Source organism: Podospora bellae-mahoneyi, chromosome 2 (genome assembly GCF_035222275.1).
Source record: "Podospora bellae-mahoneyi strain CBS 112042 chromosome 2, whole genome shotgun sequence".
In the NCBI taxonomy this organism is placed as follows: domain Eukaryota; kingdom Fungi; phylum Ascomycota; class Sordariomycetes; order Sordariales; family Podosporaceae; genus Podospora; species Podospora bellae-mahoneyi.
In genome coordinates, this window is record NC_085881.1 from 2,113,086 (window position 1) to 2,128,805 (window position 15,720).

The 15,720-nt window shown below is 53.3% G+C and overlaps 2 protein-coding genes across 2 annotated transcripts; both read left to right on the forward strand.

Annotated features, from left to right (window-relative positions):
* Window positions 1-6,162: 6,162 nt before the first annotated feature.
* On the forward strand, window positions 6,163-6,460 carry QC761_0036560 (uncharacterized protein; the record flags this gene model as incomplete). Its single annotated transcript, XM_062872324.1, has 2 exons — window positions 6,163-6,275; window positions 6,391-6,460. 2 exons carry the CDS (start codon window positions 6,163-6,165, stop codon window positions 6,458-6,460), a joined length of 183 nt encoding a protein of 60 aa, XP_062734806.1.
* Window positions 6,461-9,870: 3,410 nt separating this feature from the next.
* Window positions 9,871-13,012, forward strand: QC761_204990 (uncharacterized protein; the record flags this gene model as incomplete). The annotated part of the gene is made up of 4 exons (XM_062876227.1): window positions 9,871-10,550; window positions 10,606-10,743; window positions 10,799-11,502; window positions 11,568-13,012. 4 exons carry the CDS (start codon window positions 9,871-9,873, stop codon window positions 12,167-12,169), a joined length of 2,124 nt encoding a protein of 707 aa, XP_062734807.1. The 3' UTR covers window positions 12,170-13,012.
* Window positions 13,013-15,720: the final 2,708 nt, after the last annotated feature.

Sequence of the window (15,720 nt, forward strand, 5' to 3'; positions counted from 1 at the left end):
CTCAGACCATTCCCTTCTTTCCATTGTCACTTACCTGCTTCAAAGCTCAAAACCAGTCGCCCTCTAATACAGAAACAAACCTCATTTCAGGTCTAGATAGCAACCACCCTTCCATTTAAAAGGGGCAACAAAACAATCCACTCCCTCAACCACACCCAGTACCCCTCAGCCCATTTCCCTTTTACCAATCCTCACCGCTATCCCCCCACTGACCATGCACTCAATCAAAATCCCTCTGCACGCTGACAAAAAAAAAACTTAGATTACACCCCGCAATCTATCCAATTTTCTCACCTCCCCGCAAAAGGTAGCCGACACCACTCGGTAGTGCTTCACAAATTGCCCAATATTTTCGGCATCAGTCTACCAGGACAGCAGCAAACTTTCTCACGAATCTCGTTTTGCTTTTCTCCTCCTCCTACCTGTCGGATGAACCGGCCGACCTGTGTGTGTGTGTGTGTGTGCGTGTGTTGCAGTTTTAATCTGTCCTCCCCCCCCGACACCCTACAGAAACTTAGCAGTTGAAAAACTATTTTTGTCCTCTCTCTTTGTTCATTCGGCTTGTCCCGAAGCCAGCCAGGTTCATCTCTCGATAAACCATCGCCCGGGAGCTTGTGTGGTGAGAGCCCGCTAATCTGGCTGTGAGATCTTTGGGGAGGAACAGGCCGTCCTTCACTGGGGAGAGATGAGAAGGTAACCAAAAACTACCCCAAGCACACCCCAACAACAACCACCGCAACCACAAGCACAACCACAACAACAGCCGACCACCACCCCAGCCCAACCCTCTCCTTCCACCTTCCCCTTCCCAGGCAAAACTCCCCATCACCCATTTAAGCCGAGTGTAATGTGAATCAGCAACAATGTCGGGGGCACCCGCCCCTCCCGGTCCCCATCTCATCCCATCCCATGACAGCCAGTAAACCCCCCTCCCGTACCCCCAGACTCTCATATAGTACCTGCCATGGAAAGAACGGATCAAGAGCAATATATTCCCACCCCGTTAGTCAAACTAGCCCGACACCACCCATACACATCCCCTCAAACTGAACCTTCAGACGGAAGTTCCCAGCAATAGAGAACCAAACCAAATGTGGCCAACTCTGACGGCCGGAACTGTCGTGTGATATGTCAGCAAAAAGCAACAGCTAGGCTCGGGAGGCCAAGAAGAATACCTCTCGTTGGTGGTGATGTTCTGATATAGGGGGTTTATATCATAAACAAACCTCAAGGTCTTGATACTCCTCCCTCCCAGAGTGTCCGGTGGTCAGGCAAAAAAATAACGAAACAGGCATGAGATCAGTCTTCCCGAAACCAAAACCAATACGCTCTCATCACGGAGAGCGACGAAGCTTGTTTCTTTTTTCCTTGAAGCGGATCGTCCCAGCCTCCATCTGTCTGTCATGCAAATACATCCCTCACAAGCAAAAACCGGCTGACAGGAAAGAAAGCGGGCGTTCGGAAAAAATATGGGGTTCATACACACACACACACACGCACGCACGCACGCACACACACACACACACACACACACACACACACCACACACAATACAGAAAAAACCATGCTCCCCCCTCTTCGGAAAAGCACCCCCGGCTCACATCAAAAAAATCCGGTGTTTCCCAAAGGGGTAAAAAGACCATCCCATCTTGTTCCTGCGTACTAGAGTAGACCATGCCATGCAGGGAAGCCCGCAAGAACGGGCATGTCTCGCCTCTTGTTGGTTAGGTACCACAAGTAGTTTTCCCAACTTGCTAGCCCGAATGTCGTGTTCCACCCCTGTGTGGAAAAGCAAGCAAGCAGGCTCCGAGTGAGTTCGAGGTAGTTATCTATCGATCGTGAACTCGAGAAAAAGCAGAATCAACCAATGGGGGTTGATAAACAAGTGAGAGAAGAAACAGTGGCTGGCAAAAACAAACCAAGACCTCCTCAGCTTCTCCCGGCGGCGGCCAAAGACTGAGCCTGGAATGGCAAGCCGAGGGAAAACCCCCATATCCGCCATTTTTACCGGCCGGGACTAGAAAAACAAAATGCCTTTGTTGTTGTTGTTGTTGTTGTTGTTGCTGTTGGCGGTAGGTAGCTTGGAGCTTACCTCCACCATAAGAAAGGTAGCTTCCAAAGGAAAAACTGACGAATCGGCACAAATTTGACAGTTTTGTTTTGATCCTCGGTATTGTGCTTGGATCCGTCAGTCTGGTCTTACAGCACAACACAGCAATGCCTTGTAACGGGACCAAAGTCATGTGCCACACAAGTCAAAGACAGTCCCATGCCTAGTTCGGTTGTATCTCAGGAATCAGGTGAATCATGCGTGCTCGGTGTTGAGTGACTCCTCTGGTCGATATCGAGTTACATCCCCGGTGACTGGTTCTCGAAATCAGCATGGCTATTCGAGCAAGAAGGATGACAGGCATCTCCACTACCTTCGCAAGCTTATATATGGCGGGAAACATCATTTATCTCGACCTTTGAAAGCATTTTCGATCAGATAGTCAGGTTGGGGGTCTCTAACAAACAAACAACATGACCTAGAAGCTGTACAGCCAGGAAAGCAGTGAGTAGTTTGAGCAAGCCGCGTTTGACAACTCGGCTAAACAGACCCGTCAAAACGGTTCAAGGACAATCGATTCGCGCTCACAAGCTCTCACGTCACGGTGGTAAGCAAGTCACTTGAAGGAAAGCCGATAATCACCAACGTTCTGCCACGCCGTGTTTGACAATTGCGTGATGCTGTACCAGGCGCCTGCGATATTCTTCGCCTGAGTCGCATCACTGGGCTACAGAGTTCTCTGTCGAATCGTAAACATGCCGGCAGCCGTGTCACAAGATGTCTTGTGAGGAGCTGAATGATAAGACACGGTTTGACCAGCAGCCATTCCACGAAAGGAAGGTCGGACACGCCAGCAAGTGCTGGAGAAGCAGGTGCGTCTCTCCATGGGGGCTTCTTCTCGAGGCTCCTCCGAATCCTGACAAGCCCAGAAACTGCTCTCGAGCAGTCTGCGTCAAACTGCGCCTTGAGCGCAAGCGAGACAGCGCCGTCACAAGGCGTAGCATGCGTTGCTTTGCACGACCGGCCGGATTGATGAGTCCACGTGTGGCAGAATCCAAGTTAGGCTCGCGCAATGCACAATGCAGGCTGCACGGCTCGATATTAATGACGGTGGGTAATGTGAGGGGAAGCCGACTTGGTAGGAGTGTGTCAAGCATCCTCGGCCTTGTCGAGTGCTTGATGATGTTCCGGTGGATAAGGAAATGCGCAAGCCATGTGGAACTAGAACTGATCCTCCGAACGGTCTTCTAACTCTTACTTTGTCGAGGCCGGGGAAGCCTCTGAACTGATGGGACATGTTCTGGGATCAATGACCTTGCTTCAAACGAGCCTCGGAAAGCATATCTCTGCACAAGGTCCTGCCTTGAAATCTGAGCCATCCGTTTGGTCAGCCGCTTGTGTCTAGTATAGGGGATATTTTGACACCGTCGGGTTGTAGCAACACGAGACCGAGTCGCTCGCCTTGAAGCTGGCAGAGCTCTGGTGATACTGAGTGCACCGGGCACTTCGACGTGGCCCTAAACGCAGAAACGGAGGGTTCGTCGTGGCCAGCAAGGACGTACAAGTGGCCCGTCGCCATCAGGCCGTTGGCATGACGTCTAACTGGTGGTAAAATGCGGCAAAAACAGCGAGCATCAGCGCGTGTCTTTGGGCGTGGGCCGGCAGCAAGGGGCTGGGTCTCGATGGTTTTTGCCGCCAGCTCGTGGCCTAGAGAAGAATCTTGCCCTGGACGGAGCATGTTGCAAGTCTTGTCAAGGGTTGTGGAGGGAGACGCTTGATGTCAGCCCCCTTTCCACCCGCTCCTGCAGGTTGAGATTCTGCAACTCAGCGAGCGGGTTATTTCCGGAGGACGACGATGCGACAGGTTCCCATGTTGATTCATCCCATCCCGCTGGTAGCCCGGGGATCGATCTGACGAGCTATTGACTGAATTTGAGTGCTTCAGTCTGCTGCCGTGTGTTCGCCTTGATGCTGGATCCACGGGGATCTTTTGTGTGAGGACTGGACAGCTGATCTATTGGACAATCAGACGGCTTCTTGCATTCACAATAGGGGCCCGTATCCAGGGTTCCTGGATTCCAGATGATCGCACAAAGTTCTCGCCGTGCTTCATCTGCAGGCACGCGGCTTGCGCAACCCGGAAGTCGAGATTGTGCTCTGGCTAGAATTCGTGTTTGATCCAAACACAGGGATGGTGGCAGCTCACCAACGTCTCGCAAGCAGATTCAGGCCCCGAACAGCCGTCAGGGCTTCAAAGGGTGAAACTGGAAATCTGATCTCGTCGTAGTCGTGTACTCCGGGAACCGGAACCTACACTCGCGGAGGGTGTAACTGGGAAATGCCGCGACGACAGGAATGACTTCCACAACACGAAGATGGTGGCAACTGAAGAGCCCATTCCGGGCAACCATCAAAGAAATCATTTGGACACGAAAGACCTCTCGCCCTGCCAAATAAATTATTCAGGTAGAGATAGACACTCCGACACCAACCGTCTGTTCGTCTCAATAACGCGGCATCGGGGATGCCCGGGTCTAGAGCTCTGAGCCTACTTCTGCCAGGAAGCAAACAGACAGACAGGACCAAAAGGCGTAAGAAGCCAGCACGTGCGCTCACCGTTTTCGCGCTCTATGTACGAGACGGTTGTGAAATGGATGACCGTCGGGACCGACGAGACAGTTACGTCTGACGCATTATCCGGCACCGTCAAACCCGAAACAGGCTGAGAATAGCAGTGGGCAACAGAGCACTCCAATTTCTCTCCGTGGAGTCTCTTGTTGCCGCGGTCTGGCGTCTGCTATTCTTGTTGCAAGGGCTCGCCATCTACCCTATAGATAGGAGCTTGGATGCAGCAGAGCTGAAATTTACCCCTATCAGATGAAGCTGTGGAGAACACAGCGAGACAAGCGCAGCTGCGTAAGCGCGGCGTCTGGGTAGGCGGTAGAGGCGCGAGGCAGGCCAGTAGCCATTCAGACCGTTTGAATCCTGGGGTATCAGTGCAGACTTTTTGCTGTCCTGCAACTGCAAGGCACCCGATCTTTCCACTGCCGAGAGAAGTCAGCTCGGTTTTACCGCGGCGTCTTCCAAACACCTCGGCATCATGCCCCGTCAACCGCTTCTTTGAGATTCTCATCAGTCGTGACGGGAAAGTGGAGAAAGTCAAGAAGGGTAACGCGGAGGAGGACTGGAGCGGCCCGAAGACCGGAGCACAAGCCCTAAGGATCCGGTCTGTGCCGCCATGCTTCTCACTTTCACCACCCCGAGGCGGCTTTGGGAATAGTCCAGGAACACGCTCGGCGCGCGATGAGATCTGAGCAGCCCCGGACGCAACGGTACTGAGCGGCTGCAACCACCCACCACACCCGTCCCGCTAAGCCCAATACAAGCAACGTGCGGGCTGCGAATTCTTTCTTTGCTTTGCCAATTTCCCTGCCAGTTGATAATGCGTTGTTTATGTCGTTTCAAGAGATTATGGCATGTCTGGTAGAGTCCGAAGAAATTCCACGACTGTGGCTCGCGGGAATTTGGCTTGCACAATCGGGGAATCTGGGGAGTCTGGGGGAGCTGGGCTCTCGGTGTCGACACTGGTAAAGCGTGGTGTCGACAGTAAAGGAACGGACAACCCCGAAGTCCTTAATCTGACGGTTAACTGCTGCATGGCGCATGGCGGCATGCTGCATACCGCAAGCAAGTCCATTGATTCGAATCACTCACCTCGGCCTTCACCTGGAGGAGACCTGGGATGCCGGAGAGACAACATGTGAGGCGATGGTGGTGCCTTGGTGGTAGCCGCATACTGTCGGATGTAAAGAGACTGGGTTCTTTTGGAGCATGGAAAAAAATATGGAAGGTGGTGCTTGCAGCCTCGACCAGGCAGCCAAGACCAAGAAAGAGAGCTGAAGAGGCAGGCGCTTGTTTGAGATTTTTCTTTTGCATTCTTCGGTGTCGAGCCGCTCTTTCCCCGGAAGTCGCCAAAAAGCTTGAACACTGATCGTGCTTGCCTTGTTTGGTCAGGCTACTCACTGACGAGGGTCCAGGCCGTTGAGGCCAATTCTTTCTTCCCAAAACGTCACCGTGATTCTGTTTGATTCGCAACGATGACCATCTAGGCGATGTGTCATTCAGAGCCACCTACCGTCGCACAGCACCCAACCCCCGCCAAACCACTACCTATCTACCTATTGGATGCTTTCCGCTGCAGTGCTCACCTCTTCCTGACGCAGCAGTCTGTCTAGGTTGTCGGATTCCTCGTCAGTTTTCGACTTGATAAGATCCAATGCTTCTTTGGTGGAATTGATCCATGGTCCCGTCTGCAGAAACTGATGGTCCGGCTTTAACAGAGAAGCGCCGGGGCCCCACCCAGGATGCCGCCGTGAGAAGTCAACTGTCACCCACGGAGCCGATGTCTGACGGGGGACGGGGATCGGAGGCTACACTGGCTCCACATGGCCCCATGGTCCGCGAACAGACGCCGGCATGCCCACGGGGCAAGACAGACAAATTGGCAGCGATCCCGAATCCGATTCGATGCATGCCATCCATCAGCTGTTAGGTGCTGCTGCAGTTGCAGTAGAGGGTGCGAGGCCATCTCCTGCTTCTTCTGGCTGCTCTGCACCCCTGATTGGGACGGGTAGCATTTCAACAATCAGCTGCTAGATGGAAGCCAGCCTCGGACAGCCGTTGCCTTCCAACCTCTTTGGGAATGGCCCCTCCTGCTACATCCCCCATCTCGCTCTCGTCTGGCCTCATCGTTGCCCTACCGGTACCTACGCTAGCCCCTCACAGAACCACCCCTGGATGAAACCATGGACCGCCCCCCCTGCTCCGAGAGGAGAGATGCCCCAGCACTGCTTGGCTCTCGATCCCATCCCTGCTCGACTGTTAGCGGCACGGCAAGGGGCGTGCAAGTAATCGAGACTTGGCCGGCTCTTCTCGCGACACCTCTCCGTCCTGCTCAATGCGACCCTCTGGCTGCACAACACCTTGGCTCTCCTGTAGCTCTCATCATACAGTTGCACCAAACTCCACCGAATCCGGTGTGCTCTCCTCTCTGGTGAAGCGCCCACCATATCAGCCTGCGGCTTTGTCGGCGCTGTTTCCCACTCCTCCGACTGTCCACCCCAAGGGCCCAAACCCTGCTCTGTCAGAGGTCACAAAAGCCACCAGCTCTTCCATACTCCGGCACTGCGCACTTACAAGTGCCGTGCAATCGCACCATAGCCGCCTTGCCCAGTGCCGCCGCCTCCCGGAGGCGTCTGGACGCTTAGCGACGTTCGAGTGTCTCCTCCCAAGCGCACCTACGCCGCCTGCTCCACCCCGTCGTTGCTAGCGTTGCGTGCCTCTGTCAGACAGAAGAGACGGGCTCGGCAAGACGGGCTGACAGGGGGGTCAACAGACGGCTCAGACAAAATCTCTCTTGTCAGCGTGGTTCCCTACTGGCTAAAATGGAGCAGTCACTGTGAACGGCAGACCTCGTTGCTCACACGGTACAACCTTCATGGTCATCAACACCCCCAGCACTGCTACCACTGCCTTTGACAGTGCTCCAGCGGTCGGACTCACCAAGCTACAACGATGCAGAATATCTATTCACCCGTGATCTAACCATTCCTTCCCTCTAAACGCCAGCTTCCAGGGCACAAAGACCTAAAACCTTTCTCTACTCCACATCCGCGACACCACCCGCCCTCTACAATTGCCGCTTTGAGCTATCGCTGCCCCGATCTTGCTGTTGCGGAGGATGCCAGTGGCCTTGTCACTTCTTGATCTGATCTGGGTCCACCCCCCTCCCCTGGCCGCGCACCTTGTTGCCCAACCACGCCCCTCCCTAGTCGCTCTCACACTTGCCCTTTTTCTCCCGCAGCCACCAAGCAGCAGACACTGTACACCACGCCTCTCCTCCGAGTAGGATCGGCATCGATGATTGGCTTCAAGGCTTGAGGCAACGTCGACAACGGTCATGCTTTCTTCCGTGGAGTCGACACTGAGCTAATGTGAGGCAGAGCCAATCACCCGCCCACAAACGCTCCAGCCGAGATGCCATGCACGGCTTGTACCTACCTTTCCATGCATCTCTCTGAGCGTTCTTCGGCCTCGTGCTGCTTGCTCTCGGTCTTGGGGCGCTCTGATGTTCACTGAACTGTGGAGCGGTTGCGTGTGTCCCTGCACTGTACAGTGGGACAGACAGTCTAGGAGGTCAGGATTGCTATCAAGAGGACACGAGGGCGGCCATGTACCCAGCGGTGCCTGCTCGTAACCCATGGTAGAGCAACCGTGTCTCGTCTCCCTTGAGCATCGGATGTTTGCATCGGTGTCATTGGTCCAGTAGACTCCCTCTCGCCTACAGACAACTGCGGTATGCTCTGGTACTCTGACCATGCCCAGGTCCCTGCACTATATGAGATGTGTATGCCTGTGTCTTCACGACCGCCCTATGACGGACCCATGGCACCTCTCCACAGCCTGGTCAACTTCTTCTTTTCTTCTCTCAACGGCCTTACTTGCAGCACCGACGACGTTGGTCTTGGCACGAGCGTTTTCCTGTCCGTTTTGGCCTGCTTTCAAGTGCCAGCAACTGTCCCCCTGTTGGTTCCATCAACTTCCTGGCACGGCATTAGCCATTCAGCCGAGATCTTATGGGCCAGCTGCCACGATAGAGTTCCGTCACTCGCATCAACCCTTGCCTGGCCAGAAAAGGTGAGGGCAGAAGAATGGTGTGGCTCAGCTCTTCCCCCATCCTCTAGAAAGCGAATATCACAATACCGGTGGCCATAGCTTGGGGGTTTCGTCTAATCGAAGGCCCATCCAGTGCCCACCCCAGACAACACACAGGGCCCCCAGTAGACTTAGCCGTTAAAGCTACCGTCCTCTGTCAGGTACCAGGTACCCCGATCTCTCCCCAGCCCTCTCCTGCCACTGTTGCGGTAGGCCGTGCAGCCCCTGTCCTGTATTTGAATGCGGCCTCGACATTTCTCCGTGAGGAGTGAGCCCTCCGCCGGTATTAATCCTAGCTCTGTCCTACCCTGGGGCCAAGGTGCTGAGGAACCGTCTTAATACCACCAAGGACAACCCACAAGAGCTTCATAGCTCCCGCCCTATCCCATTCCACGGGATCATCCAACTGCAGACGGGTCCCCGCCGAGCATCCTCCTGGCCAACCTTGATTTTATACAAGATATGTTCCTGCCTTTGGGTCCCTGGTAGCCAAGGAAACCTCTCCCCTTTCCCCTTCTTCCCCTTTGCCAACCACGACAGCCTCTCCATCACCCAAGGCGACAACCACGGTTCGCCAGACCTCAGCTTGGACAGCGTTCGTGTAGATCAGTTGGTTAATACCCGAGCCCCGTGGTTTTCTGTCCTCGCCAGCACACACACGGCGGCTCCCTCTGATCTTTCTTTTCACTGGTGGGCCTGGTCTCCTGGTACGACGCATCTGCACATCAACCCCAAAGAAAAATCGCGCTCGAACCGCCACCGCACATTTTGCCTTCCTCAGTGCACTCATCCTGTTTGATCATCGAAACCATCCGGACCCAACTCTCGCTCATATTCGCATCGCCTGGGAACTTTCAGTCTTTGGATGCCAGGATCTGCCGGGCAACGATCACCTCGACCGAATCCAGGACAGAGGAGGTAGCGGATCCGCCTACCTGGCGCTGTGGATGGTGATGTGTGCTCGGGATTCTGATATACTCGTTCTGCGCAGGCCGGCAACGACTCTCGCTTGATTCCATCCAGACCGCCTCTCCATACCGACCACTGGCCCCTGAGCCCAGCCAGGAACCCCTATCTTCTTCAACGTCGGTCGACAATCCATCCCAATGCTTGTTACCAGGCAAAGCGCTCCGGAGCAGAGTTCTTGGTCCATTGGCAAATTTGAAACGGCTTTTCACAAGTCCGCGGAAAGCCTACGTATGTCGAACAGCTACGACGCGGTGACGCAGTCAGACTGGCAGGGTCAGTACTCGTTTCTGCCGCCAGGAGACAACAACATCTTCTCTCAGTCATATGAACATGTGACGGGTTCAGCGGACCATGCGGATTCGCAAGCGCAGCCGCGGAGTGTGGCTGCGCCAAGCAACGCCTTAGACATCGAGGCGCCAAAGCGTGAGAGCCCTCCATTGGGACACCACCGCTTAGATCCTCTTGGTCTACGACAGCCAAAGCAGCCATCGCCAATTCCAGAGCAGCCTGGAAATCAAGGGGAACAATATGCGCAAAAAGCAACTGAGTCGGCACACGAGGAGCCGTTGGCATCGACCGAGACCCCCGGCATGTCCTTGGGCTCCAACCCCCTGAGTTCAGTATCATCCACGGGTCAGGGGCCTGAAGTAGGCCCGGGTCAACCAGGGAACGAGAGCCAGACGGTCATCAAGGAAGAGGATGAGGAGGTGCTGGAGGACGAGGAGATGATAGAAGGGGACGTAGATGGTGATGCTCAGCCACAACCTCAGACTGCGGCTGAGAGGACCGCCCAGCGACGCAAGATGAAGCGCTTCAGGTAAGAATCAGGGAATCTTTCATGGGGAAAATGGGGGTCTGACCGATGTTCACAGACTTACGCACCAGCAAACCCGATTTCTGATGAGTGAGTTTGCGAAGCAACCACACCCAGATGCAGCTCACCGCGAACGTTTGTCTCGCGAAATTCCGGGACTGAGTCCACGCCAGGTACAAGTGTGGTTTCAAAACAGGTCGGTCTTCCCTTGACAAGCCATTCGGCTCTAACCATTGCTGATATCCTGCTAGACGCGCCAAAATAAAACGTTTGACGGCGGACGATCGTGAACGTATGATCAAAATGAGAGCTGTCCCCGAGGACTTTGACAACTTGGGCGCTCTCCACTCCCCATACGGTGCAGTTCATGGACTGGGAGCCCCTATGGCGTCTCCTGTTGACCTTGGAGGATCGTCGTACGACCATATGATGCGCCCGCTAATGGTGGATGTTCGGCGATCTGATGGAGATGAGCACCTCTCACCCACCGGTTTGAGCCCTGCCTTTGGTAGCATAGGCTTCAACCCTTCGAACTCGCTCAGTTCGCCCGACATACTTTCTCCATTATCGCCAACATCGACCGATCGCTACGGCTACTCGAATCATATGTCGTCGGGACCTTTGAGTGGTGGGCCAAGAACATCGAATCCATTTGCACGACAGCCAAGCATCGACAGCAGCATGCAGATGCATAGTCATCATTCGAGACAACAAATACGGCCTCTGCAGCCACTTCACCTCCGAGATACCATGACGCGATCACGCTCCGACTCGTTACAGTCGCCTCTACGATCCAGCATGTCCTGGAAGGGCGATTCTCTTGATTACACTACTTACCACGGCGGGAATCCATCTCCTCAGTTAGGTGGTCGGCCACACGGGTTGTATCAGCAAGATCAGGTTGGCGGATCATCTGGGAGCGGGCTAGGGGGCTATGATTCGAGCAGCTACTCTGGTAAGCCGCGGGGGCACTGCAGTTGAATCTCGGTCTGAAAGCCACAATGCTAACCCAAAGCACAGGCTCTACTGTACAATCCCCAACTCACATGAACTACCCGAATTACCAATCCTCTAGCCTTCAACAAAGCCAACAGCGTGGGTCACGTCTGCGAGCCGCCTCGGCCTCATTACCACTTGGCCTCGATCTTCGAACCCAGTACCGGTCCTCTGTCGGGTCCGGCAGCATGCAATCAGCGACTCATTCTCCAGGTCCACGCACGACATCAACCTCACAATTAGGGGGCGTGTCCTCTAGTTATACCGCGAGTTTTCCTTCGGCCCCTCTTACCGCCCCTGTTGACTTCTCTTTGCCTCGCACGCCCGGATACCGGTCAACAGGAGGTGATTATTCGATGCCACAAATGAGCGCCCCGATCGCGCCACCAAACGACTTTTCCCAGGCCTTCCAAGCGAGCATGAGCAATTCGAGCTCGAGGACACCAATAAGGGATTCTTTTGGGGGTGGTCACGGACCTCTGGGCTTGGGACAGCAGAGCCAAAGCTCAGTCGATCGCAACGATGACTACTCGCAAGATCCGCTCGGCATGAAGCGCAAGCGAAGCTTTACGGCGGCCACATCTTCTGCGAACTCGGGGCCGAGTGTGTATGGAGCAACGTCATGAAAGAGAGCATCATTTTGGGCTACCATTTCCAAAGCACACAATATTTCTCTCACGTCGAAATGTACAAAACCGATACAAGAACTACTGTTACACCACCCCTCCCCCCCCCCCACCCAATATCTAGGAGCGGCTTCTTTTTTATTTTCCTTTGGCTCGGTAGCTTTCTTTTTTTGTTTTTGTCTTTATTTGGCTCGGCGGCCTGTCTAGCTTCTTCTCCAACGAAAACACGAATGAGAAATACCCACCACGATTGGCTATTTTGGAACTATCTACTATGATGACACGGCGGGGAACGATTTGCTATACGTTTTTTGGGTACGCACGCTTGAAGCGATGGGTGGCAGGCAATAGTCCGCATTCTACAACGAACGGGTCCGATTGTCTACAATACAATACCATTTTTCCATTTTTTTTTTTTTTTGATGATGACAATGTATGGAAAAAGGCGGACTCATTGGGCGAAGGAGGTGGTTGTATTTTTTTCTCTTGGGGGGTGGGGCGATGGGGCCAGGTATTGGAAAATATCAGAAAACAGATGTTTGGAAAGCAACTTTTTGCACATTGGAGCGCATTTTAGGGGGTTGTTTTTATAAGGTATGGTACGCATTGTGTCTTTGTGTGTGTGTGCCTAGTCTATTTGCTGTTTTGGCGTTGGGTTGGTAAGGGGAAGAAGAAAGGGGTAAGGTTAGGGTACGGAGAGGGACGTTGAACTCGCAAAAGGCTTCCTAAAAGGAAGCGGGTTGGGGTGGTTCAAGGGATGATGGATGTTTTTTCATGGTGTATATAACACATTGGATAGACAATGAAAACACAAACCCTACACAAATAAGCTTTTTTTGCCCACTTATTCAAATCTAGACGCAACACAGAACGACAGACAACAAGATGGAGGGCACCTCGGATCTCAGGGGAAATTCAGACCATCCTATCCCCATTCCCAGACCTCAACCAAAGCTCTTTTCCTCCTAGGTAGGGGGTAATAGATAAAAAACAACTGGATAACCATAAGGAAGATGGACCTCCGAGATAGAGCATCACAGCGTTACGTTGACTAGGCAGAGGACTACACACGGGCTGGGATGGGGATCTGAAACTTGCAAACTGAATGGACAGGACTGGACAACACACGGCATCTTTGGCGGGAGGCGGAATACGGGATGGCCGTCCGATCGGGCGGGTTAGGTTGGTGGTGGTGGTGGTGCCCCTTTTTTTTTTTGACGGCAGAGATGTGGGCCGTTTGTTACTTTTCCTCACATACATACCAACCGAATAGCAAGTCTACTGCTTACTACACCGAAGCTAAGCTGAGTTGGGGTTTTAGCCAGAATCTTTCTCGTCGGTTTGCACTAGAGAGATGGGCTAGTGAGGGGGGAAACGTTGCGCTCCAAGGACGGAAGATGCCATGCCATGGGCTGAAAAGCAAGAAAAATAACATGCCCTCCTGCCCCCTGTATCTCGTCTGTATCATGCTTGGATAGGTAGGTCGGTTCCGTTTGACAGACCGGGCGTACTACAACTGACAGGCCCGCTGACGCCCCCCACACTCACTTTCAAACGGATTACATACACACATCTCAAGGTAGGTATGCAACCACCGAGCATCATTATGCTTATGCACCTATCTTGCATCGCGTTAATCTATCAGGACCACCCGCTGAACGAGAAAGTGGTTTCGACAGGAGATCTTGCATGAGGTGTTCAGCAGCATCAGAGCAAAATTAAAAGCCACATGGAGTTAACTTATCAAATAAATCCGGAGAGGGCTTGCCGAGCGTGGTAACCCACCCTCCATTACATGCTTGCTCGACAGTCGGGTGAGGAACAATGTCCGTAGGTCTCCAGCCCGAGTTTCTCACCTCTCAGGTAAGAGGAAGCCTTTTGTTGGGGAGTGGCAATGTGTCTTGCGAGATGACCTCAACACACCAAAAATTTCTATATTTCTTTTCCTTGATCTCACGGCGTCTACCTAGTGGGAAACGTTGATGAGACCACAGAGGGAGGTGCGTCAAAACCAACCTAGGTAGGTAAGTGATGAGATTGCATCTCAACGAACCATTCCATCCCACCCACTGATCCCCCAATCTTGGTAAATGCACACACACTGAATTTTCTCGCTGCCAGATCATAATTGCACAATGCCATCCCCCAAAACGTTGTATCTCCTCCTGGCAGGCAGGCAGAGCTGTAATCTCGGCCGAATTCCTCGGAGCCTTGCCCTATTGTTGTGATGTAGGTGGTTCGATGCTGCTGTCCTGCTCTCAGCACGACATGTCGTCAAAAGCAACCGTCTTCCTATTTACAAGCCACAACTACCTAGCCCAGATAGGTGCGTCATTACCCACACTGAGTGAAAACGGGCCGTTATGGAACACCGAGATGAGGCCGTTGCGTTTCTTGCCTCCCCCAACCAACCAGATGTTACAAAGCCAGCCTGACGGCGTTTTGGGGGCCTTGAATTCCTGACTTGACTGTAACGGTGCATCTTGGTAGTAGTAATTACCTCATCTCCCCTCTCACTCAGGTACACGAGCGCCTCTCCCTCCAACCACACACACACACACACACACACACACACACACACAAACACTCCAGGGTAGTACTGCAAGTAAGATCTGATATGCAATTAAGCGTGCGGAGATGCCGACGACGACACACAAAAACAAACAGAACCAATCCCCGCTCCAGCGCAAGCCAAATGACAAGGCTTGTTCATCAAGCGGGAACGTGCTGTTACGGATATGAGAGAGATAGTAATCAAAAGGCGGGCGGAAACACACACTAACCTTGCCCTTCGGCAAACAGCGTCGCGGGAAGCCCTTCGGCGGAGGCATCTCGAAGTCTTCCCAAGTGGGAAATCCCACTCACCACGCAACTACTTGTCATCAGTGCCATCTTTTTTGCCAAAACCCGCCCACAGCCCGCCGTCGCAATGCACAAACAACATCCATGATCATGATCCATCCATCCAGACAAAACCAGGCGGAACAAAAACATTCCCCTGTCTGTCAATTCACCAGACCGTCATGCTTGTTTCTCCACGTCTCCCATCATCCACCTCTTCACCCAGTAGTGGTATTATCCCCTGCTTTCTCTGAAACCCCCTCCAGGTACCAAATAGTCCAACAACTCGCCCCAAAGTGAGGGGTGGTTTTTAACCTGTTGTCTGGGGTGGTCCCGGCGTCAAGGTCTGATCGGAAAATAACAGAAATTAAAAAAACGTGCCCTCCGGTTGTTTAAACTTGCGGAATGAAACGCCGCCTACCACTTTCTGATTGGCACGGGAACATCTGCTATTCTACAACAGCAGAGTCCTGACAGCAGCAGAGAAAGGCCCAACTTTCTCAATGACGCAAAGAGATCGTCGCTACTGCCGTGGTTTTGCTGCTACGTTAAACTCGACATCAGCACCACTACCACCACCACCCCGCACCTCGATATTTGATATAGGGAAGGGGGGATGTGATATCAATGGCGTGTGTTGGCTTAAAACCTTGGACATATCGTGCTAGAAAACCGGGATCGGGTGGGGGGAGAGCTACTTACACACACGC